We start from the raw sequence: 27,881 nt of genomic DNA, 5'->3' as shown, positions 1-27,881 counted from the left end.
GGAAAAGAAAGTGGAGGTGTGTGTAAGGGTGTTGGTTGAACAAAAAAAAAAAAAAAAAATAGGAGTAGTAAGCAGGCGCGAACCTGTAACGCACCAAAAAGAGGTAAAGAAAAAAACAAACGGTGCGCCTACTGTGGTTGGGACATCACGGGTGGTTGAAATAATGTCTTTTATGTGACACGAGGTTTGAATGACTTGCAAGAATATCAGCAACCCTCCCCCCCCCCCAAAAAAAAACGATCTTCCTTGTAGAAAACTGAGGGTGAAGGAATTAATGATTTTGACCAATTTTTTAATATTTGTCGTTCGAAGGGTCGAGCTTCAAAAGGATACCAATCTCGTGAAAATCTGTCACCTCTGTAGATAGTTTTAGGCAGACATACAAACAGGGAACAGCGAGGATACTAAAAAGAGCTCTCGGTTGGTTTCAATAAAAAAGCGGGGCAATGTTGGCAGCTGGTTTGGCTGCCCCATACCCGGCATTACAATCTTCAAAGGAAGAAAAAAAAAAAAAAAAAAAAAAAAATTAAAAAGACAGATGAGATTTATATAATAGATGAACCAGTTTTTCCAGATATAATTTTAAGGCATGGCTTCTGTATTTTCGCACATGCGATTATTCAATCAATTCATATAGGATTAAAATACATGTCACTCCTATAGAACTTTCACCACATTCTGATATGCCTTTTTTAGGGCAGGCTTAAAATTATCTATATATTAATACTGCAGTACCTTTAAGGTATGTATGTGTGTCACGGTTTTGAGATTATAAATTATTCGATCAGGAGATCCTATTTATAAAAAGGAGAATAGATGATAACATACCACGAACATTAAATTAGTTTATAGATACGCTAATTTAATGTTTGTAGTATGTTATCACCTTCTATATTCCTTTTTAATAAATAGGATCTCCTGATCACCGAAGATGCAATGTAAAAAAAATAAATAAAAAAATAAAATTAAAAAAAAAAAAAATGATGTCGCTTTTGAGACGTACATGAAACAAAAACATACCTTCTTGGTTTTCTGGCTAGAATCCAAGGGTAGTATCTGTTCTGTCTAAAGATGGTATAATGGTATCATGGGATTTCCGTTAGTGCCAGGCGTTCATACAATGGAAATATGTCACAGGCTCTTATAAGGATTTTGGAGATAAACCGTAATAACCAGACATATTCTGACACTACATTAACGAGATTACTTAGATAAATACTTTTACAGTTTTAACAAAAGGGCTACAATAATATCGCAGAGTCTCCATTCACGCTGAACGTCCACAGAATGCTAAACAGCAATATGTTACACATAATAGATGCAATCGTGGAATTTCCACAGGTCCTGCTAGTCTTATATAAATATGAAATTTTGTCTGTCAGTCACAATTTTTTTAAAAATGTAATAAATACATTGTGGAATTTATTTCGATTTAAAATATAAAACTCTTTGATATTTCGAATCGGGACAAATTCCACAATGCATTTATTACATGTAAAAAGAAAAAAATTAGAATACGATTTAGAAACGAAAAACATTGCAGTAATCCCAATACACAAACCGAAACCCAAATTTTGAGATGTTTAGTCTGATGTTCTACTGAGCTATTTGTATTTTATTATAAATAGAGCTTAAAACATTACCTTAACAAAATAATTATAGCTTTGGCATGACATCAATTTATGATTTACGTCCTGTTGTAAAAGAAGAATACAAACACAAATTATAATAAAAATAGGTCAATTTTAGCATTCAATATAACTTCATATAAAACCTGATGACCATCCGATACAACTTTGCATTAAAACTGTTAAATCTATATAAATAAAACAGTAGATATATGTCTGTGTGTGTGCGTCTGTCTATGTGTAAATATTTAACCGATAAACTTTTAAACTACTGGTCACATAACACTGAAATTAACGGGAAATAGTAATCATACACCAAGAATGGCTTATAATGAGTAAAATCTTTGTTTGGATGGATAACGCCCACAGAAATATATTGTCAAGTTGAAGTGCAAAATGTTCATTTCAACTTGCCAACATATTTCTATTATTTCTGCGCATGCACAAATTCATTCAAAGCTTGAAGTGGTTTAATTTTAAATCTTTATTATCTATCTGTTGATAGCTCAAATGGTAGGGAACACGGCTGAAGCACTAAATGTTTTGGTTTTGATTCTAGCTGACGGCGCCAAAGTCATTTTTTTTTTTTTTTTTTTTTTTAAATCTTTTGAAATCAGTACTATATATTAGGTGCAATATAATATTCAATAGAGAATTGGCTCTGAAATAATAAATACGAAATCTGCATGAATTAAAATATATTTAGGCGTATTTTACGACCGGGCAAGCCTCCCTCCCCTGCTAATAATGTTCTGCACGTTAACCGATGTCGATTAATATATAATTCAGTCTAACATTTCCATAAACTTTGAACCATCTATACTCAATCTTTCTTATCTCTGTTATAATTTAAAATCTTGTGAAGTCATTGAAAAGGATCATACTAAACCCACTCCTATTACATATGAAAATACAATGATTGCATGTATGTGTTGACTTGCGAATGATCCCTTCCTGACCTTTGTAGCTGTTCTAATCTCTTGCACCATGTCAATCGAATGTTAAGTCGGTCCGTTTTGTTTCTTCTCTTGATTAATGAGTTGATAATATTCAAGAACATAGCAAAACAAAAATGTTCAACTTGAATTACATTTCAATCAATTTTAGCAAATTTATACACCAATGGTCCAACATCTGCCAAACAGTTATTCATATTATTTCGATTCATTGGACTACTGTTCTCACCTTGATTGCGATTTCCACAACGTTTCGGTCGATATAATCTCCGACTTTCTTCAGGTGTATCTTGTCGAAGTCCGGAATTTGAACGGAATTTCAAACAGAACCTTTTATTTAGTTTACGGAGTTACAGAGTCTTGGTTTCAGATCTCATCATGTTCAGCCACCCTGCTTAATTATATAATGATGAAACGTATGACCATGGATAATTATGTTTTATACATATATGTCGTCCACATACAGTACTATTTCGCTAACATAAAAACTTGCTATGGTTTCAAATGATCTGAAATAACAGCAAGGCTTCCTTTCTACACCACCTAAACACCTGGACAACGCTGGGCACCCCTACTAGTTATTTCTAAGACATTACTCCTAAAAGACAGTATTTCTAAAAAAAACATTACTCTTAAAAAACGGTATTTCTAAAAGACATTACTCCAAGAAAAAATCTTAGTGAGAGCACAAACATTACTCCCAAAGAACATTACTCTTAGAAGAAAACCTTACGATAAGAGTGGGAGCATTACTCTTAGAAAACAATACTCTTTGGCACTGAGAAATCTTCCCAATGTTCCCAACACAACCGACTTTCATTCACCGCCTTCTCATATCTATTTAGGAAGAATATAAAAATGCGAAAGAAGGTTTTGATTTTTTAAAGAACAGGATTAAATAATACAGTTGGGGATGAACTTGCAGATAGGTTATGACATGACCCATCAATTGATTCGATTAGGTTTCTCTGTCTTCCCGATCTAGCTGGAGTAAGGATCGAAGTAGACAGCTAAAAGTCACCAGGTCACCATTTTGAGAGGGGGGGGGCGCTTACTCCTCTAGATGAAGTTAGTCAGCAAATGCATGGCCTCTGCTGACAGGGCAAACCTAAATTTGTGCCAACATTTGACACCCATGCAATACTATGTAAGTCAATTAGAAATAAAGAATTTTAGTCATTTGTGAACCATTTAAGGCAACAAAAAAAAAGATGATAAATAATCTAAAAACATGTTTTTAAAATGAGGATAAATGATACTTTTTGGATTATTTGGGCTATCTTGAGTGTAATCTCTAACTTTCTCCAGGTGTATCTTTTTTTTTTTTTAAATCGCATTTTCACTCCAGACAAGGCACAGTGCTACTTTGATGTAGGGGCTACTAAATGAGACATAATTGCAGGGACACTATGTAGGGAGTTTAGCAGCAAGATGACTGTTTACATTACACTTGAATTTCTGCATGTCAGTACAGTCGGGGAAACAGGAGCCTGGAAGGGAATTCCAAAATCTACCAGTTCTGGGGAAGAAACTGTTAGAGTAGAAGGCCTTCCGGATCTGGGGATCTCCACTGTGTAGGGGTGGGATTTTGCTGCTTGTCGGGGGGTTGTCAAGGGTATTTACGTCGAGGGGGTACAATCGCTTGTAGTTTGTCGGAGCATCTACCATTAAAATATTTGTAAAATAGGCAGAGGGATGCCAAATTCAGAAATTTGCACAGAATTGTGAACAGAACCCTTTATTTAATCCATGGGGGTAGCATAGCATGCTTTTGTTCCGTCAACCATGTTCCATGGGGGTAGCATAGCATGCTTTTGTTCCGTCAACCATGTTCCATGGGGGTAGCATAGCATGCTTTTGTTCCGTCAACCATGTTCCATGGGGGTAGCATAGCATGCTTTTGTTCCGTCAACCATGTTCCATGGGGGTAGCATAGCATGCTTTTGTTCCGTCAACCATGTTCCATGGGGGTAGCATAGCATGCTTTTGTTCCGTCAACCATGTTCCATGGGGGTAGCATAGCATGCTTTTGTTCCGTCAACCATGTTCCATGGGGGTAGCATAGCATGCTTTTGTTCCGTCAACCATGTTCCATGGGGGTAGCATAGCATGCTTTTGTTCCGTCAACCATGTTCCATGGGGGTAGCATAGCATGCTTTTGTTCCGTCAACCATGTTCCATGGGGGTAGCATAGCATGCTTTTGTTCCGTCAACCATGTTCCATGGGGGTAGCATAGCATGCTTTTGTTCCGTCAACCATGACTGAATAGAAGTCCTAAGTAATTTGTGATTGTATTTTGAGTGTCATCCACAATGAAGAGTGAACCTTCAATCTTCAGAATTTTACCAAGCAATTTAGTAGTAGTAGTAGTAGTAGTGGATAAAGAAGAAGGTCAAAGGTTACATTGGTGGAAATGTGAAAATGATGCTAAAGATGAGAACAGTAGTCCGAAGAATCCAGATAATATGAAGTACAATATAAAAACATTTTGTGGAAAAAAAAAAAAAAATGTTTAAATGTCTAATAGGATTTGCTTTCACCTGCAATTGCTTTGGCCTCATCTTTCCAACAAGCAAGAAGCACTAAAGTCAGCAGATAACACAAAACACATATCAAACTCCACCCCCGATTCCTCCTTCGCGTTTGTACAAAGAATTCTTATCAACAGAAGAAACAGGCTTGCCATTTTAAATTAACTCCAAGCAAAACAATTGAATAAAATGTAAAGGACCCCCCCCAAAAAAAAAGCAAAGTGAATAATATAAATGTTAATCATTTACTTGAAACATCTTAGTTTATACCAATCGTAAAAAAAAAAAAAAACCTTTCTCATAATGTAAATGAGAAAAAAAATTTTTTAATATAAATTTTGAAATTTTTTTTAAAAACATCATTATAGACATGTAAGTTGCCCATAATGTTGGTTTTTCTAAGTTATTTTTAAGGTGAACATCTAATGAATACGTGACTAAATATGCAGCAATAACATAATTTTGCAGACTTGTTAGTCGCAATATGAAACAATATTGTAATGGATACATTTTGAAAAGTAATAAAGGACCAACTGAGAAAACTTGATATTTGGAACTCGGAAAATTATTATATTACAGACACACACACACACATAAGTGTGTGTGTACCAGGTTAAAAGGTATTCAAGAGCGATAACTAATGGATTTAACGAGGTTATTAAGAGTGCACAATAAAAGAAGAGCAAGATATATTTTTATTAATATAAACAAATTTATATAGTCGCGACCATGTAAATTTGTTTATATTAATATATATATATGAAAACATGCTATGCAACATACAAATATCTGTGCATGAATTTGCCAAGCTAATAAAAAACCTTGTTTCCAGTAAAGCAACTGGCCTTGACAGCATTCCAATTATAGTGCTGAAAAAGCTTCAACCAGAACTAGCTAGCACCCATTTTTACATAGCTGTTTAAGCGTTGTCTTAAGGAGAATTGCTTCCTAACATCTTGGAAAACCTCATCAGTATGCCCTATATTTAAGAATTCAGGTGATCGCTCATCTCCCTCTTAGTACAGATCAATAAGTCTCCTGTGCATCATGAATAAGTTGCTGGAATCTGTGTTAAATAGAGAAGTAATCAACCATCTCAGCAAAAATAATCCCCTTAGTGACACACAATATGGTTTCCGTTCTGTTAGATCTACAGATGTGCTTACAGTTATATCTCATAGGATTATTGAATCTCTCGACAGAGGCTTCCTTTCTAGGGCAATTACTCTTCACATATCAAAGGCCTTTGATAGGGTATGGCATAAAGGTCTACTCCACAAGATCTCCAGCTATTGTATTATTCAATTATTAAATCATTTCTCTTTTCAATTATTAAATCATTTCTCTCTGATAGGTTCATAAGAGTAGTGGTTGATGGGCAGAAATCTGAAGCTCATAGTATTAATGCTGGAGTCCCTCAGGGGTCAATCCTGGGTCCAACTCTCTTCCTGATCTACATCAATGATCTTCCAAATCACATCCTAAGATCAAACGTAGACATTTATACTGACAACACTACCATGTATGGCAACACTTCAAAGGCTGTAAATAACCAAGTTCTCTCTGATTCTCTCTCCTCTGATATTGAGCACGTGGTACAATAGGGAAAGAGGTAGCTAGTTAATTTTAACGCATCTAAACCAAGCTTCTATCTTTACATCATCAATGCTCTGATCCTCATCTGGCATCAATTGAAATGAATGGCTGTCATCTTAGGGAGGCTCCATGTTTTGACAAGCTTCTGGGTCTGACCTTTACTCCTGACCTGAAATGGAACACATACATCAAATCTGTTGCTAAGGTTTCTGGAAAAATGGTGGGATCGTTCTACCGCTCCATTAGATATCTCATTGCTGATGCAATTCTCTACCTATATAAGAGCTAGATACGTCCAAGGATGAAGTATTGTTGCCACATCTGAGCAGGAACTGTTAGAAAGACCTTATCCTGCCTCGACAGAGTTCAAAACAGACTTTGTAGCCTAGTGGGGGATGCCCTTTTCTCTTTCCTGCAACCTCTTTCCCATGATAGAGACGTTACAGGCCTGTCTCTGCTTTCTCATTATTTTCATGGCAAGTGCTTGTCTGAGCTCCAATCTATAGTCCCTCTCGCCAAGCTTTCATGAAAAGCACTCGTCTAGCTGAAACCACTATCAATAACTTAGACCTGCATGCCTGTGGAACTCTCTTTAGTTTCCCTGCTTTCCAGCTGACTACAATATGGTTGTCTTCAAGTCGAATGTAAAATTCTTAATGAGCCATCCCCTTAAGTAATCCAATTGACCAAATTTCCACTACTAACGGTTACTACGATATTGTCCCATTGACTACTGTACACTCATTAACCATTATCCTCGGGTGGCCTGTGGACCTTGATAAGTGGTGACTCCTTTGTAAATATATATATATATACACACACACACACACACACACAGTAACAGCCCACCTTGCGTTGCCCGGTCGTAAAATATGCATATAATTATATTTTAATTCATGCAGATGACTTATTACAGAGCCAATTCTCTATCAATTATTATCCAGTATATCGTGATGATTTCAAAAGTTATACAAAAAATATCTGCTAGAATCAATTAGTCTTAGTCCTTATTTCTTCAGTGTCTTTACCATCTGAGCTACCGACAGTTGGATATGAAAGGTTAAAAATTAAATGACTTTGAGCTATGAATGTTTTATTTATAAATAAGTAATAAATTAATGCTCGTTTTTAAAGAAATATGCAAATTAACTAACTTTTATATAGTCGATTGCATATTCATGACCGAGTATATTAAGTTTGTTTTAATATTGAAATAGAAAAAAATAGGTTTTTAATATCAATGTCAGTGAGAGAAAAAAATCACCTTTATATAATTGTATTTAGTTTAACACTTTACTGAAGTTTCGTGGCATTGCCATACATCAGATCTGACTGGTCGCTAATAACTGACATTATTAATATAGCTCTATTCAAAATGATATTCAGTATTTTATTTGTCCAAGATCGTCTGTCTTAATTCGTCTCTGTTTCGATTTCAAGGGGTTGTTTTTCTTACCCATTTTGATAATATTTGGTGCTGCATTCAACCTAGCTGAGCACCAGACTTCAACTGGAGGGAAAGTTTCTAAGAAATATCAAAATTCACATATGGTCCCCAGCCGCATTTGTATCCCAATTAGGAGAGATGACAGAGTGCTTAATATTCCTAGATGGTCATCCCTGTCGTACTGACTAGACTTAACGTTTCTTAACTCCGATGATCTAATGAGAACTGGTGTGTTAATGTGATTTTTTTTTTTTTTTTTTTTTTTTACTTGGGAGTCACCACTTATCAAAGCTCGAAGGCCACTCGAGGATAAGAGTTAATGAAAGTAAGGTGGTAGTGTAGTAATCACTAACGGTGTAAATTGGGTAGAATTTGATTATTTATGGGGACGGCTCAACAAGAAATTGTTTACATTGGATTTGAAGGCTACCATGTTGTAATCAACCAGGAAGCAGTCCAGCAGAACACTATTCCACAGGCAGACAATTCTGAGAAAGAAGCTTTGTTCATGGAATCTACATTTAGATTTAGGCACAGATAGAAAGCAAGGGGAAATCATATAGTGGTTTTAGCTAATCGTGTTTTGTGAAAGTTTGGCAAGAATGGACCATAGATTAGAGTTCAGTCGAGCACTAGCCACGAAAATAATGATAGAGCAGAAAAAGGCTCACAACATGTCTTGTGATTATACCATGTATAAGATATAAAAAAATAAATTTATGTTTAGTATGCAAGCAATGGGTGGAGTATATGCTAGATTATATTTCATTGGGGGGGGGGGTGAATTGATTCATGCATAAACTTGTTATGCCTTACAAACTATTTTATGTTAATGGACAATGATGGCTTTTCAAGTTTGAAAAAATAAAAAAAAATGTACCAAATATGTCCCATCGTCTGAAAAATGAAGAAAACCATGCTATAAAAACTTTAGTCTTTTGCTGTAACCAAAGAATCGGTATGAACGCACGTCTCATAACTTATACTAAACAAGGTACAGAGAAGATTTAGGAGATGTTCAGGTCAGATATGTTTGACATGAAAATGTATTGAAAAAGTTATATCTGATGGAATCAAGAAAAATCAAAAGGCAAGATGGCGTGTGTTCATTCCCGTGAGGGAAACCAAAATCCTATTTACATAGATATGAAAAAAAAGCGGTCTATCTTATAAATATGTTAAATAATACCAAGAATATTATTTTCAAAAAGATACGAACGATCACAAAATAAACGAGGCATAAAAAGATGTTGGCATTTACTTGCCTATAAAACAAAAATATAAAAAGAAAACATTACATACGTCCAAAGGAACCGAAACTGTCAAAAAGCCCACAATCTGTCTCCCACCCCTCTATCTGCAAAAAAAACTTGTGGAACCAATCTCAGTTGTTATCACATAAAATGGTCAGGAAGGATGAAAGAGGATGGAAAGACCAAGAAGAAATAGCAACAATAAATCTACCACTGGAAAGATACAGAGAGTACTGGAACCGTATAGGAGGCTTATTTGGCTGTTATCAGTGAGAAAACAATGGTAAACAGCTGTTGTGATAGAACAAAGTAATTTGTAACTGTTATCAAAAGAGGCAGAGAGTGCTGGAGATCCTGGGAGACTTGCTGTCACTCAAACTCTATGGAAACAACACCCATTATTATCAGCAAGAAATCACCGGTAGTGACAACTATGAAGACTCTTCGGGACCAAATAAAAGGAATATTAAAAACAAAACATTCGGTTGGGGAGGTAGTTCATTGGAAACTATGCAAAAGACTGCAATTTGAACATAAAGACAAACTGTTCTTAAGCTATGTCAATTGTTTTGTGGTTACAGATATTAAAAAATATCCACCAACTTGTGGTGTTACTATTCCCTTACCTTCTCATGTGGGCAGAGTTAGACATAAGGTCAGTTTTTAATGTGGAGAAAATCTAGCTTTCCAAAAAGGGGCACCCTGGATTCTAAGAAAAACTGAAATTACTTCAGTCTAGAAGGAGTTCTCTTTCACCGTATAATGACAGAAAAGACTAAGCGTATTATTAGAAGAGATAACACACTTTGCCCCTAGCGAACGGGCCGTTGATTTTACAAGCATTATTGTAAGTATAGGTTTTGTGGTCAAATTTATTTCAGCCAACTTGCCATCGAAAGTCGTAGAACTTTCGATGCCTCAGTTTGAAAGTGTTCTATAGTGTGAAAGGTGTGCATTTTTTTTTTATTTTTATTTTTTTATTAGTTGACTTCAGAGTTTAGATGTCATTAGTCATATTTTTAAAAACTTCCGGAGTGGAAGGTTTTGCAAGAGGTTGTGTGGAGCTTTTTTAAAACAAGATCAGGAGTCAAATTATTGTTCCCAGGATGAGTAAAATAATTCCCCAGAGAGACCAGTTTGGTACAACTTTTATGCCTTTCCCCTCCTCACTAAAATTAAAATCAAGATATTATGATACTAAACCATGTGTCTAGAATTCTTATTCTAATCTATATGAATAAAACAGCAGATGCACGTATCCGTATGCATCTATGTGGAAATATTTAACTGATTAACTCTTAAGCTACTGGTTACATAACACTGAAGTTAACAGGAAATAGTAATCATACATCAAGGATCGTTTATAACGAATAAGTTTAGGAGATGATGATAGACACTGGTTGAAGAATTCGAACCCTGCAACAAAGCCACTTTTGGCTCCATTAGCAAAGAACATGCCTCAAGACCACCATTCATCGCCACAAAATTAAGGGAAATTTGAACATTAATAAAGCTTAACGTTTAATACAGACGATTTAGGATGATCCCGTAACTGGAAGTTACAATCTCGCGCGCACGCACACACACACACACACACACACACACACACACACACATATATACAAGTAATGAAATCAAAAAGATGTAGTGTTCACGTGATATATGCAATGGTAAACTTCAATCTAATATAAATACCAGTATTTATATATAGATATTTTAATCCCAACTGAATATAAAAGCTCAATACGCAATAGAGAGTAGAGCTTATTATGAGAGAAAGAAAATTAAAACTCTAAGTTGAACTTTACGATCCAAATTTATTGTTCGAATGAATACTCCAAAAAACAATTTACAAATAAATTTTGATCGTAAAGTTCAACTTAGTTTTAATTTTCTTTATATATATATATATATATATATATATATATATATATATATATATATATATATACACATGAACAAGAAAAAATGACTATGAAAATAAAAATCAAATAAATTACAATATTTATTAATCCATCAAAAATTCAAACAAAGAATTATAATAAAGAAAAATCCTTAACTCTTGTGTTTTCAAATATAGGCTTTTTTCATTAGAGGACAAACATTAGTTAAAAAAATGTATCACTGGTTAGTATGTGTAAATATATATAAAAACAACTTTTTTGTGGACTAATTATATTAGAAAAATGTGATCTGTTCGATCATCCATTGAGCTAGAGTTTAATTGTTTTTTGTTTCTACAGAATTTTAACTGAACCATACAGATTTTTGCGGAACTAAACCTTAGGGTTAGTTTAAGGTTATGGTTAAAAAAAAAAAAAAATTCTGTTCAAATTCTGTAGAAGCACCAACTGTTTAAACCAAGAAAAAGTAAATTTTCAAAGCCAGTTAAATAAAAAAAAAAAAAAAAAAAAAGATTCAAATTTAGTTTCTTAGGTACAGTTGATAAAACTCGTCTTTTCTTCTTTCTCCATTATGAATCTTGACCCACTTTTGAATTTCACCTTCACACTCAAATTCATTGTTTGACCTATAATCAATGCACCAACTTCTCATTCAAATGCTCCTTTCATTGAGGGCAAATATCCAACACCCACCACTACTTGGCCAATTGGTGATCAAAATATCAAGACAGGAATTAAATTAATGATTGGATAATGATTGATTGATTGTACTTGTCGGAATGAGTAGTAAAACTGGTAACTACAAATTACCACTCATTAATCAAGACAAGTAGCAGCAGCAGCAATACCTCTCTTATCCATTCCTATATTTTACAAGGCATATGATCAAAATGAGAGCACGAAATCCAAAATCAGGTCAAAATTCTGGAGCAATTACAAAGACTCAAATGCAATCTACTTACAATGGTTTGTGAGATGAGCTAGCTAACTATTATATCAGAATATTGATTTCATTTGTCTGTTTAATATATATCTATCTATATATATAATTAAAAAGGGCGACTTTCTAAGTAAATAAAAAAATGAGCTTCGAGGTGGAGCCAATATTAACCGTATGTATCGCTTGAAAAAACAACTATAACAAATCTATATATATATATATATATATATTTTTTTTTTTACATAGGCATCACCACATTATCACGGCCCAGAGGCCACTCAAGGATAAGGGTTAAAGAGTGTACAGTAGAAATTGGACAATATAGTAATCATTAGTAATGAAAATTTGGTAAATTTGATAACTTATATTGAACGGCTCATCAAGAACTTATTTACTTTAGACTTGAACACAACCATATTGTAGTCAGCCGGAAAGCAGGAAAACGGAAGACAATTCCACAGGCGTGCAGTTCTAAGAAAGAAGCTTTGTTCATGGAATCTACGTTTAGGTTTAGGCACAGATAAAGAGTGGGGGGAATTATTGATAGTGTTTACAGCTAGACGAGTGTTTCTTGTGAAAGTTTGGCGAGGGGGGACCATAGATTGAAGCTCAGTCGAGCACTTTCCATGAAAATAACGATACATCAGAGACAAACTCGCAACATCTCTTCTGTGAGATAGAGGTTGCAAGGAGGAGAAAAGGACATCTCCTACGAGGCTACAAAGTCTATTTTGAACTCTATCAAGGCAGGACAAGTCCTTTCTAGCAGCTCCTGCCCAGATGTGGCAACAGTATTCCATCCTTGGACGTACCTGGCTCTTATATAGATAGAGAATAGCATCAGCAGTGAGATATTTACCGGATCGATAGAAAGATCCCACCATTTTTCCAGCGGCCTTGGCAACAGATTTGATGTACGTGTTCCATTTAAGATCAGGAGTAATGGTCAAGCCAAGAAGCTTGTCAAAACTTGAGGCCTCCTGAAGACGAGAGCCATTCATTTCAATTGATGCCAAATGTGGATTAGAATGTTGATGATGTAAAGAGAGAAGCTTGGTTTTAGATGCATTAAAAGTAACCAGCCACTCCTTTCCCCATTGTACTACGTGCTCAAGATCAGAGGAGAGAGAATTGGAGAGAACTTGGTCGTTTACTGTCTTAGATGTGCTACCATAAATGGTAGTGTCGTCAGCATAAATGTCTACAAATGATGTAAGGATGTGATTTGGAAGATCATTAATGTAGATCAGGAAAAGAGTTGGGCCCAGGATGGACCCCTGAGGGACACCGGCATTAATACTGTGAGCTTCTGATTTTTGCCCCTCAACTACTACTCTTATGAACCTATCAGAAAGAAATGATTTAATAATTGAGAAGACTTTTCCAGCTATACCATAGCTAGCGATCTTATGAAGTAAACCTTTATGCCATACCCTATCAAAGGCTTTAGATATGTCAAGAGCAATTGCCCTAGAAAGATTGCCACCGTCGAGAGATTTGCTAATCCTATGCGATATAACTGTAAGCACATCTGCTGTAGATCTAGCAGAACGGAAACCATATTGAGTGTCACTAAGAAGGTTATTTTTGTTGAGATGGTTGATTACTTCTGTATTTAACACAGATTCTAGCAACTTACTCATGACGCACAGGAGACTTATTGGCCTGTACTGAGAGGGGGATGAGCGATCACCTGAATTCTTAAATACAGGGCATACTGATGAGATTTTCCAGGGAGATGAGAAACTATTCTCCTTAAGACAACGTTTAAACAGTTTTGTAAGTATGGGCGCTAGTATATGTATATATATATATTATATATAGACAGATAGATATGGAGGAGTATAAGAAAGCTATAGCAATACAGGAAACCGACTGTTGTATTGGCATGACACATGAACAAAAATGGACATTTTATTTAACTTCATATATCCATTTTTTTTTCAAGATTTGAACATTCATTCACGTGAAATTATTTTCCATTTTTCCCCCACTTCCTCTGCTTCACTGTTTTTCATTTGCTAATATGATCTATTCCATACTTGCGGTTTCAATAAATACATGTACATTGAATATATGCACAATTCTTGACAATACAAATCAGTAAATATGAGCTTCCTGTTTGATGTAACTGGGATTGTGGGGGTCTTAATATTTCGAGAATATCATCTTTTTTTTTCAAAGGAAAAGGGGCCAAAGAATGTCCCCAAATAAGGAAAAACATTGAAATATCGTAAGGCGGAAATGGATGTGGGGACGGAACAACTGTAAAGCAGAAAAGGGTGTATGCACGGGTTTATATATTTATATCACTATAGACATTTTCATTTTGTATTTATTCATCTGTTTAATTTAATCTTTTTTTTTTAATTAATTTTTTTTGTTCATATTATATATATATATATATATATATATATATATGATGATTGCAACGTCTTGTCAGACAAATTCCACTCCCTCAGACACTTAAAAGTCCATGAGCCCAAAAATGACTTTCATAGCCACAGGACCATTTTAATAGACAAATGTCTGAGGGAGTATCTACACACAGATGATGTTACAGAGTCTTAGCTTTGTACGACAGCTAAGTCTCTCTCTCTCTGTTTAAAATGTTGACATCCAGCAACAAGCAAGAGCAAGATAGTCAGCAACAAGTTAAACTGCAGAATAGCTTAATGCGGGTACTGGTCTCCCGCTTTATGGTTTTTTAAATCAGAGATTTGCTGCTCCTAGAAAGGTTGCCTTCCCCACGGCTTACGGGAGTCCTCCCCACCCCAACACACACATACAAACACACACGGTGCTAGTTGGCCGTTGACCCCAAAAAAGGGTTCATTCGCCCTTTGGAAGGTCTTGTTTTAATCCTTCGGGGAGACTAGCCATCCTCCTCACCAAACAAGTCTGGTGGGGGAACCAGTTTAGTCGCCGGTGACCCGACCATGAGGCAGATAGTACTGGGATACATGGTACCAGTAGCATATGACATGACCTGACACACACATACACACACACATATATATATATATATATATATATATATTTATTTATTTGGTATAAAAGATTTTTATTACACATTCGCAAACATATTCTAATTAGCCGTAATTTATAATATGTAACAAAAATGTTTGTATAAATAAAAAAGGTGTTATACCAAATAAATAAACAGCTGTATTTATTGTTGAGCACTTTTACACTTATTATTTTGCTATCTAATTTACCTACGTGCTTGTGGTGAGCATAGGCACATATATGTAAATTAGATGGTAACATTAAAAAAAAGAAAAAGGGAGTTACTCTTGCTCTTAAAAAACATTAGTGGATGAATCAACATGGGGTGAGAGGGGTTGAGAAAAATGGATGATTTCAATTTATTTTATAAATTATAGCAACTTATAACAAACAGATTTTTTTTCAAACATAATTTAATCCTAGAACAATGAAATATTTTAGCTTACATTTTGTGTCATTGAAATATACAAAAAAGAGAATTTAGAAACAAGCGTTAACAAACTTTCATCGCCACAGGACCATTTTAATAGACAAATGCCTGAGGGAGTATTCACTTGACAAAGCAGGGGAGGGTAGAGCGGTAGCGCTAGATATATCTAAGGCTTTTGACAGGGTATAGCATGAGGGTCTTCTCAGGAAAATCAGATCATATGGCATCACTGAAAGAATACTTAACATAATTAAATCCTTCTTAGATAAGAGAAAAATTCAGGTTGTCCTCGATGACTGTACATCTAAACAATATGATATAAATGCGAGAGTGCAGCAGGGGTCTATCCTTGGACCTCTATTATTCCTAATATTCATAAATGACCTCCCTGACAAAATTGTCTGTGAGATGGGTATATATGCTGATGACACCACGCTCTATAACAAACACGACAGGAAAACAAATGAACACATATCTAAAGAAATGGCAGAAACACTAGAGAATGACCTCTAATTTGTAGTGGAATGGGGACAAAAATGGATGGTCACATTCAATGCTGCCAAGACTAAACTTGTTTCTTTCAATAACTACAAAAAACCTTCTCTACCACCAATAGCAATGGCCAAAGACTCTTTATCTGAAAGCACATCTTTTAAACTCCTCAGCCTAACGTTCACAGGAAATATGAGTTGGAACAATTACATTGAGAGCATTGCCAGGACCGCTGCGAAAAAGGTAGGTTCTCTCTACCGTGCTAGAAAGCTACTGACCCCTGAAAGTATCCTGTACCTCTATAAGGCCACCATTCGCTCATGTATGGAGTATTGTTGTCATATTTGGGCCGGTGCATCTGCTACTAGTCTCTCACTCCTAGACAAGGTTCAAAAGAGAGTCGCCAACCTAATAGGTCCTGAACTATCATCCAAGCTTCAGCCTTTTTCCCATCGACACAATGTAGCATCCCTCTGCCTGTTCTACAAGTACTTTAACGGTGTATGTTCCGACGAGCTGCAAACACTTCTACGTAAATCTACGTAAATACCCCCCAACAAACCTGACAAGCAGTACAATCCCATTCCTTCACAGTAGAGATCCTTAGATGTAAGAGAGCCTTCTACTTCAGTAGTTTCTTCCCAAGAACCGCTAAACTTTGGAATTCCCTGTCAGGTTCCTGCTTCCCCAACTGTACTGACATGCAGAAGTTCAAGTGTAACGTGAACCGACATCTTGCTGCCCAACTCCCCACCTAGTACCCCTGTAGCCTGTGTCCCTAATAGTAGCCCGCTACATCAAAGTGGCAATATGCCTTGTTTGGGGTGAAAATGTAATAAAAAAAAAAAAAAACAATAAAAAAAAAACTCTGCTTTAATATTAAATATATATAATGTTTATAAATTTTTGAGATGAGGGTTCAAAATTTGAATTATTCAGATTACTATTCTCATCTTGAATGTCATTTTCACATTGTTTAAGACAAGATAAACTCTGACTTTTTTCAGATTAATCTTGTCAAACTCAGGAATCTATGTGGAATTTTGAATGAAGTCTTTTGTTTAACCCAAAGTAGTAGAATTCTCTCGATTTGTCAGCCATGACGGAGTAGGAGTCTCTAGAAATTCGCAATAGTACTTTTATGATTCTAACTGTTTAAGCAAAATTGTTTGTATCGCTCTTGTACGTCTTGCAGGTATTTTTTTCTGCATGTGTGTGTGTGTGTGTGTGTATGTTCGTTAAAAGCTACACAATCACTTACAAACCCTCCATCTGATTCAGTGAGACCATCACCAGATTAAGTTAAAAAAATTAAAAAAGAACAAACTTTAGTATTCATCTGCTTGTAATCACGTGGGATGACATCAGACACACAGACAAGAAGACTGACCCCCCCCCCCCGTAACACACAGACAAGGAGACTGACTCCTGTAAACAAGCAAGGAAACCGACCCCCATACAGAAAAAAAGAGACTGACTCTATAGACATACAGACAGGGAGACTGACTTCCAGAGACATATACAAAAACATTGATCCTCCATTGTGAGACACTGAAAAACATATAGACCCTCCTTTCTCCAAAGTTAATGATACATGTTTACACTCATGGTATTGGACTCCAACCAAACACCGTCCGGCTTTAACATTCAAAACTTATCAAATCAATAATGTTGCAAAGTAGAGAAAGAAAGAGGAAAGGTGTTGAGCATTTTATTTTGGGTGACACTATTAATGTATTGATGATCGAGAAATAATTCAGCTATTTTGAGGATAATAAGAAACACGATGATTTAAATAGGATTAGACGCATACATCGACGTCTACGTGAGTTCTGCTAAGTTCACTGTATCACTTTCGCTAATATGTGGCGGGTGGGGAAGCAATGAAGCTATTCTTTCCTAAATTTTATTTTTTATGGAAATTGCTCCAGACAAGGCATGAAGTTACTTGATGCAAAGAGCTAAAAAAAAAATTTTTTCACTCCCTTTAATTTTAATGAATTAAACACTAGAGAATTCAGGAGGATTGATAGTCTTGCTTGTCTATTTTCACCACAATGTCACATTTGCTCTACAGACTTACCCTAATTGAAATATCCCCAGCGTTTAGGTGATTTTATTAGCAGCGAATACTTACATTTGGATGAAGAAATGACAGGAAGTGGAACAACAATGTAAAAGACCTTTGTGGCTTTCGGGCCAAGATCAAAATGTAGTATCTTTTCCGGCAGATACTGCAAGCAAAGACCATATGTGGAGGTAACCCCACATATCAGACCTTGGTCAATGTAGGGGAAACCCATCATACCAACTGTCACTATCCAGCTCCCATTTCCCACTCATCGGGATCTGGTCCCCTTTCCCCTCCTCCTTCTCTCCACACTAAAAAAACGGCCTTGTGCCTAATTTGCTCAGTGAGGAAGAAAATAGATACATCCCCCCCCACCAAAAAACAAAACAAATAAAATAAACGGTAGGTTAGTAAGCCCCCCCCCGCCCCATCCCATTCTAAGAATCGACCTTCCACTGTTTTTCCGATTTGTTAGAGCAAAAAAGCAAGCAGGTTAGTGGGAATGGGGTTTTGGAAGAGAAGAAATAAGGCTAGGGTTTGGGGTGGATAGTGTCTGACTATAATGGAAACTATTAAATCTCTGTATGATAACTGGTCTAGTAGAAGAAAACCACTGAAATAACACCAGCTACAGGCATTGATAATGATTTGATATCCTTCTGGAAATTTTTAAGATACAGAAATTGAAAACCTGAATTTGAAACTGTTACTGGTTAAACACAAATGTGAAGAGAGAGTCTCATGAGAACATACTTTCCTTCAACGATGATGATGATGATTGGTATTATTTGAATTATTCATATGTTCTTATCTTGGTTGCTATTTTTACAATGCTTTGGCCAATGTAACCTCCGACCTTCTTCAGATGCGTCTGTTGATCATGGAAATTTTTTATGTTGAACTTTGGAATCTGTATAGAATTTCAAACAAAATCCTTTATTTAATCCACGGAGGTAGATTATTCTCGTTTCATCAGCCATGACTGGGTAGACATCTTAATTAAATTATTATTATTATTCTTAGTATTGCCTGTACTGAGGATTGAACTTTCAACCTCAAGAATACCATTACTTCAAATTGATTCTTTTCTTAATAAAAAAAAAAAATAAATAAAAAAACAGTATTCAGTTTTAGAATTGAGTTATGTTTAAAATTCTTTTTCTAATTTTCTGTAATTTGCAATTAATTATGTCGTTTGAACTCTTGTATTCTTAATTTATATGGTATCTATCACCTGTTTTTGTTTCTCTCTTTCTGTTTATTAACAGTCAAAGATAATAAAGGAAAAAAAAGAAAAGATTGGAATAGTAGAGAGAGAGGGAAGGAGAGATATATAGCAATCAGGAAGTGACTATCTCTCTCTCTCTCTCTCTCTCTCTATATATATATATATATATATATATATATATATATATATATATATATATATATAACACTAGTCAGCGGCGGCCGGTTGTAAAATACATTTAAATATGATATTTTAATTTGTCCAGACTTTGTATATATTATAGAGTTGTGATTTCAATAGTAAAAAAAAGAAAGTATTTGGTTGCCATCAGCTAGAATCGAAACCAAAAGCAAAACTGTAGCATTCAAAGCTGGTGACGTTACCACTGTACCAAAGTGACATGCATATGAACTGATTAAAAATAAACTCAGACAAAATATATAACAAATTTTCTAAGTTTGACCCCTTCAAAACTATTTTAACCTGCTAAAGACCCATAAAAGAACCGTCCATAAAAAAATCCAATCATTTGAGGCCCCTAGCACCACTCTATTACTTTTAGTTTCGGAAGAGTTAGAGCTTGAAAATATGGAGACAGACAAGCATAGTGAGTTTTATGAATTAGATTTATTCCAGGTTGAGCATATTCAAAGATAAAAGCCAATGAATTTAATGATGTTTATATAATAGTGCTCAATAATAACTGGAGTAAGGTATAATTTTATTTATATTTAAATTAAATAAATATAATTTTAATGTCACTACACGATCATGATAATGTTTCAGTCCAATTAGTTATAAATAACTAACCGATATCATCAAGTGACAGAAAAAAAAGGGTTCCTTCTTTTAAAAAGGCAGATCTTCAGATAAAAAATTCAATGACTAATTGGACCGAAACATTAACATGGTCATGTAGTGACATAAAAATAATGTTTATTTGGATATAAGTAAGTGTGTGTGTGTGTGTGTGTGTGTGTGTGTATATATATATATATATATATATATATATATATATATATATATATAGATATAAAACAAATTTTTGTGTGCGCATGTCACAGTATCATAGTTAAACAGCAGATGCAAGAATCAAACTAACTGCAGATTTAGAATCGGCACCTTTGATCTGATATCCTTATCGGTGTCATAAAATCGTAAACCTGTTAAAAACTCATTATCTATTAATTATACTAAAACACTTAATTTGTCACCGTCTCAAATTTTAATATTATGACGTCATTTTTAGCAAAGTTTTCAAACTTAACCACTAAGGTTGGAATGCTATATATTTTGGTTTCAATTCTAGCTGATTGCACCCAAATCAGTTACATATATTTTTAACCTTTGAAATCACTACTATATATTGGATACAATATAATAATCAATAGAGTATTAGCTCTATAATAATATGAAATCTGTATACATCTGCATATTTAAGTGTATCTTATGACCGGGAAATGCCAGACAGTTTTCTAGTTCATAATTAAAAATGTAAAAATATTAGAAACAAATAATTAAACTCAAGGAATTAGTTAAAAAAAACAAACCAAACTCCGAAATTCTGCAAATCATAATTTTTGACTGATTTTTCACTTCTGCTCCTATGTAATTATTTAATTTAATTTACGTTTGTTTAATATGAGGCTAATTTGTACTTTTTTTTTGTTTTTAACAGGGATGAGTCAGTATTTGAAACGTGGTGGACATCAATAAACATATTGGATTTACCAGGGATTTAAACAGAAAAAAATAAGCTACAAAATACCAGGAATTAATATTTATCATACTTATCTACCTACTCACATATTTACGTGCACCCCTGCTTCAAATGAGACGAGAAATGGTTGTTCGAAAGCTTCCCCTAACCACACACGTTCAAGCAAAGAATTCTGGGTATTTTGGTGAGCAAAATGAATGAGCGGAACTTACACCACCATCGGCAGTTGCACGAATGGTACGAATTGCACAAATTTAACCAACTGAACAACAACAACAATAACAACGGTGGAAACGGCAGCATGTGCGTCAATACGGCACCCTCTTCACCCTACCTCTCACCCCAAAAGGCAATGTGGATTGAGAACTGGAGACAGGAGGTCAACAAGGCCTTCTTTAAGATCCCTGATACGCGGGTGTCGGCTGAGAAAAACAATGCCACCCCCAAGGCGGCAGAGACCAACAACAATAACAACAACAATAACAACAACAACAATAAGAACCCAGCAGAGACGACGGCAAGCCCAAAGTTGAACTGTGTTATGAAGTTGAGAAGTGATTTGAGCGAACGGCTCAAGTCCCATCACACACCCGCGAAAAGCGCGGACTTAAAGAGTCAGGTCTTTTGCCCTCCATTAAGGGCTCAATCAAAAAGCCTCTCCTGCAGTTTCTCAGATCTAAACCTACAGGCTGACTTCAATCTAGAAGGAAAAACTGGCAAGAAACGCAGTAGGTTTGGCCACATCGACACCCACAGGTTCAAATTCTTAGACACAAAGACCTCATCTAAATCCGTGTCTTCAAAAGACTGCCAGCATGCCAAGCTTGGCAGCATAAAAGTTGGAGTCAGTCCACCATCGGATGAAAGTGAAGAGGGCTTGTTGCAATCGAAAACGGAAAAGGGGGCCACAACAATGGCAATGCGCTCCTCATCAAACAGTTTGCTTAATGTAATATCTGTAGATGATTGCCGCGCAACGGTGCATTATCAAATGACAGACCAGGACAAAGGAGCAACGGGGACGAAAGGTTACCAACCACTCGAACGTAAGACTAATTACTCACTCACTAAAAGTTCAAGGCGCCTGCCAAGGAGGCTACAAACGCGGTGCCTTGCTCTAAGTGAAAATGAGGCAGACCAATCAGCAATTTGTACATCAAACCATTCTAGCGGCGCTTCTGAGAACCTCGAAGAGTTGCACTCATCAGCTGTTAACAAAGCATTTAATAACATTACACAAGACAATGGACACAAAGGGACAAGTCGTACAACTAAGTCCAACTCCTTCACAGCGTCCAGTGATAGTCCAGTGTTTAAAAGACTCAATACTAATTTGCGGAGACACATGAAGGCTCTGCTACAATCACAGAGAAATGCCGTTAAGTCGCGGCTCAGGCCGTCAGAAGGGCACTCTTCTGGTTCTGGGTGTTGTTTGCGGGTTTGTGAATTGCAAGGGGAGCATAACCCTCCTGATGATCATTTACACAGTAGTTAAGATCAATCATGGACAGGTTACTTTATTTTTACAGATTTTTTTTATTTTAAACATTAAAAATGACTGGTTATAAAAAAAAAATCAGTAAAATGTGTTCATGAATTATATCATACAAAGATGTTCTTAACAAAAAAAAGATTTTTTTAATATATAATTTTTATGACTGCCTACAAAATCAGAGTCAAATATGCACAAATTCTACCATCTATAAAAAATATTTTCATTTTTTTTTTAATACCATATTTCCTGCCCATAAGATGGACAGATGAGGTTTTTCCAAAAGAGATAATTAAATGCAATTCTTGGACTTTCGTCCTCTTGTTGATCAACTAATATGTCATAAAACATAGGTGTTTTATTTTTGAAGAGAAAAAAAAGGCATCTTATGCGTTGAGAAATATGGTATATAATTTGGCTGGCCAAATTTAAATATAAAAAGACAATTTTTATTTTTCTGAAGGCACTAACATTCGAAAAGTTCATTTAGGATTGGGATAAAATTTTGGTAAAAGTACAGAATAGTTAACACTTAATAACTCACAAACAAAAATAGAAAAGAAAAACAAAACAAAAAAAAAACTAAGTAAAAAAAAACACAATTTATGTTAGACTAGCCTAGGTGCCCAGTGTTGCCCGGATGTTTTAAGGTCTATGTTGAGCCAAAAAAAAAAAAAAAAAAAAAAATTGCAGTAGGCAAGCAAACAGACAGACTCGAACCCGTGACGCGAAGGTGTCAAAGAAAGTGGAGGAGTTAGTCGAAAGGGTGTTGGTTGGGCAAAAAAAAAAAAAAAAAAAAAATTAGGAGTAATTAGTAGGCTCGAACCCATAACGCACCAGAAAAAGGAAAAGGAGGTGAAAAAAAAAAACAAACAAACGGTCTTACCGATGTGCCTACCGTGTTTGTGACATCACGGGCGGTGGAAATTATGCCTTTTATGCAACGTCGAGGGTTGAATGACTTGCAAAAAATGTCAGCGAAAAAACCGACCCTCCTTGTACAAAAGTGCCTAATTGAGGGTGAGGGAATTAATGTTTTTGGCTAATTTTTCGATATTTGTCATCCAAAGGGTCGAGCTTCAAATTATATTGATCTCGTGAAAATTTGACGCCTCTGTCGAATATTTTTTGTGATACATACAAACATGCATTCATGTACACATTTAAATAAACAGGTAAAATTTATATTATAGACTAGCAGGGGTACCCGGCGTTGCTTGGGACTGTATAAACAATGAGAAAATTGAAGTTGATTTTGAACACATTTGTTATTTTTAGGAGAGAGGAATTTTTAATGTCTATGTATCATTTGCTATTTCAAGCAAAAGAATATTTTACCTACCTAGGACGGGTATTACACATATGAAATAATTGTACCTTACCTAGGATAGGTAATTTACAGCACATATATGAAACAGGTATTGTACAACATATGTTAAATAATTTCTCTTCCCACCAAGGCTACCATCATTTTAAGAAAACCAAAACAATTTTTAGAAGCGGGATCATTAGAATTTCCAAATGAATTGCCTTGTTTAGTGATTAGGCTATCATTGCTTCACCATAAATTTTAGCATTACTGGGTTTCTTTCCTTCCTCAGTATAATTGTAAGAAAAATTGTCATATTTTCAAATTAAAACAAATACATTGACACAGTTAAGTGATTAGACAATCCTTGCTTGCATACTAATGCTGTTGAGGATTCACCCACCAAAAAATGAAAATAGCAGCAAGTACACGAGCATAAAAAAGAAAAAATTTAACGAAAAGGTAAAAAAGTTACACGTTATCCACTCAGATACTTGTGACATAATGTGCCTTTGAAATAATATCTTAAATTCAGTTGACCTGCAAAAAATTATTGCCCAAGTATATTTTGAATGACTAACCAGGAGATGCTGTGCTTAAACACCCCTGCTCTATATTCTAGAATGAGGATTGTAAATTCTGAGCAACACTGGGAAGATTTAATTTATTATTATAGATGAAATTATCTAACTTAGTTTTGATATTTTTGTTTCATACTTTTTTTCTTTCATTTACATTTAATGGAACCCAATAACAAGATGCCATTAAGTGTACTTTCAAATTTTATTTTATGCTTTTTCCTTCTTTAAAATCTGTAGTTTAGAAGATAGATTTTATAGAAGAAAAAATACGAAATAAAAAGTGTTAAAAATATTAAAACTGTGTAAGTTAGGTAGAGAATTTAATACTAATGTGTTTGATATAAATTATATTTTGAGGGGGGCAGGGGCTTACGAGTTATCAAATGTTAACTATTCTGTACTTTTACAAACATCTTTTAGAATTTGAAGAGTATATATAAAATTTACCCTTCTAGAGTAACAATGGATAACTTATAATTGGACAAATATGGGCAATATTGAATTTTCTTACCCTATTCTGAGTTTGTGGCTGTGTGTCGCAATCAGTGGACTGTTTCTCTTGTACCAAACGATCATAAATAAAGTTTTGATTTTAATTTAAGCTGTTTCAAATTTATATAAATGACTGTATGCTAAAAATTAAAAAAAGATGTTAGCAATTTTTGTTTTAACGTAAATTACCTGATGGTTTTCAATAATCAGGTATAAATTCCATTTTTATTTCATATTAAAAAAAAAAATTCCAATAAATTTTAATTATAAAATTTTGCCTGCAAAAAAAAAAAAGATTTTCCCTTGTTTTATTTTATTTACTTTTTTAAAATTATGGCCGTTTGGTGCAGGAGAAGCGGTTTATTGATGGTAGCCCACAACTACGAATTTAGAATAGCAGCATATAAGCAAGACAATTCAATATCACCCAAATAAGGGGGAAAAGGATTTTTTTTTAACACTTTAAGACCAGAATCACCTAAATGCACCAGCAAAGTCTGCATACAGCATTGAATGTGCCCAGTTTCTATTTCAGTAGAGAGCTTTAAAACTAATCAAATCGAAGCACTTTCTACTAAATTAATATGTCATTGAACACAAACTCCAGAAACTTCATGATTGAATTTGTTTTTAGAGATAATAGGCTTAATTAAGCTCTAATATATTAAGATGAATGAATTGCAAACATAAAAAGAGATAATTATACAATTTATATAGGTAGAAAATTTAAAATTAAACAACAAAAAAAAAAATGAATGAATAAACATGATTTATTCATTTGGGATGAACAGAGTTTGGGTAGCCATTTTGAATTTTTTAGTGGCAAAAGTCAAGAATTTGATGGATTCAAAGGGAAAGAAAAAAAATAATGAAGTTAAAAGAAATTTTTGAATATTCATGTTCAACTAAAATAAATTAGCAAATTTCACCCATTTTATTAAAATATTTTGAAATATCTTTTCAAGATTTAAATATTAACGTAATAATTGCAATAAAAGGATGAAATAACACAGTAAAAATATGCTAGACAAAACATAAGATGAATAAAATTATTAATGCTAATAAGAATCGATTTTAGTATCAACGAAAATACTGCAGTCATTTTGATAATACATTGAACTTCTTTCCAATGTATAGAAACTGTAATAAAACACCTTTCTATATGAATAAAGTGAAATATCTGTATGTCTGTTATGGGCTTTTGTACAAGGATTTCATGTGTGTATTTCTATTATACGTTCAATGCTTATTTAAATTCAACCTATGTTCAAAGTAGAAGAAAGAAGAATCTTAAAAAACAAAACAAAAAAAAAATTATAATGTATGTACCTGTCATGGAATAAATACGTCATATTCCCAAAATCACGTAAATTGATCAGGTAGGTTTTTTGGCGCTTCTACACTATTGGGACGAAATTTTGTAGTCGATAAATGGAACTTTCAGATTTTAACCCCCCCCCCAAAAAAAACAATGGTTTCAACTGATTTTTTTTGTCAGTTCTAATAAGTTATAATGGTAACTTCTAAATTATGCAGGCGGAATTACCTGAATATTATTCAATTATTAAACAAAACCACTTTAATCGTGGTAAGTGAAAAATTGCTGTCATTTTATTTAAATCGAAACGGAAAATTACCCCCTTTTGAACTCTATGTCTTACGATCGTTTTCAAAGTTTTATTTTTATTTTCTTTCATAAATAATTTTCTATCTTATCGATTTTCATAATTTTGCATATAATCATCTTAAAAATATGTAGATACCATTGTTTTCATGTGAAATTCAATATTACGATTTTCGAAATTTCGTCCCAATACTGTAGAGCGCTGGTTCTTTTTTATCAACTCAGAAAATCAAATTTTATGATGAAACGAGACATTATGTTTTGATCCATCATGTTTTATAAATGATGGAAGACAACCCCTTTTCAAACTACCAAACTTTCTAATGAGTGTAATTTCCTATTAAAATCGCTAAAAATCGTAAAAGAAATGATTTTCTTTATAAGAAAAAAACTACTTGATGTAATTTTTGGAATATGACATCTTCGTTCCATGATTTTTTCTGTATTTTAGTTTTTTTTTAATAGGTTTAATTCTAAATAAACACCATACATCCTTTCAGATTGTAGATGTTTATATAAATTATGTTATATTTAGCTGAACACTGCAGTTTCAGGACATTACCAATCTGATTTCTAACGTTTGACATTACTCAAGAAAGAGCTACTTTTCATTCAGGTACACTTTTGATGATCGGTAAGGCTGAAATTGCGGTGCTTAGCCAAGTACAATTGATTATCTTTTATCTTTGATGTAGTTCTATTCAAAAGGATAGTGAACCTTTTGTCCAAAACCGAGTATCTAAAGATTTTAAGAGTTTGTTTTTCTTATATATCTTGGGTGAACATAAAATGCATACTTTTTAAAGTATACAGTTCTTATAAAATAGTCAAAATTGTTATAAATAATAAGCTCAATGAAGATATATTATCGCCTTCAGAGCATATATACTGTACATTTTCATTCCAGTTACCACAATAAGTAAATCATCTTTTTTAATATTTATTTTTTTCCATAGGCATATTATATATATATATATATATATATATATATATATATATATATATATATATATATATATATTGTAACGAGAATAATAGAAATAGTATTCCGGCAAGATAGAGAGATGAAAAAGGAACAAACCAAGTTATATATTCATGAACGTTTCGTTTTTATTGCAATTATTCACCCAGAAGAAGTCTTACAATAAGGGCAAAACATTGATGCAAATATAATTTG

The 27,881-nt window shown here is 34.3% G+C and overlaps 2 protein-coding genes across 5 annotated transcripts in view; one reads left to right on the top strand and one right to left on the bottom strand.

Moving 5' to 3' along the window:
- LOC145243373 (uncharacterized) overlaps positions 1-22,983 on the top strand; it is a 58,552-nt gene extending 35,569 nt beyond the window's left edge. For all 4 annotated transcript variants that reach the window (XM_080106194.1, XM_080106195.1, XM_080106193.1 and 1 more), the window contains exon 2: positions 21,165-22,983. In XM_080106194.1, coding sequence (XP_079962320.1) covers positions 21,400-22,701 — 1,302 coding nt within the window. In that variant the 5' untranslated portion in view covers positions 21,165-21,399 and the 3' untranslated portion in view covers positions 22,702-22,983. The remainder of the gene's footprint in view (positions 1-21,164) is intronic.
- LOC145243374 (GPI inositol-deacylase-like) overlaps positions 1-27,881 on the bottom strand; it is a 505,392-nt gene that overhangs the window by 151,742 nt on the left and 325,769 nt on the right. The gene's annotated exons all lie outside the window — the stretch shown is intronic.

Source organism: Euprymna scolopes, chromosome 22 (genome assembly GCF_053919585.1).
Source record: "Euprymna scolopes isolate OS-2025 chromosome 22, ASM5391958v1, whole genome shotgun sequence".
Classification (NCBI taxonomy): domain Eukaryota; kingdom Metazoa; phylum Mollusca; class Cephalopoda; order Sepiida; family Sepiolidae; genus Euprymna; species Euprymna scolopes.
The sequence above is the reverse complement of the archived record's forward strand: the minus strand, read 5'-3'. Positions and strand labels throughout refer to the sequence as shown.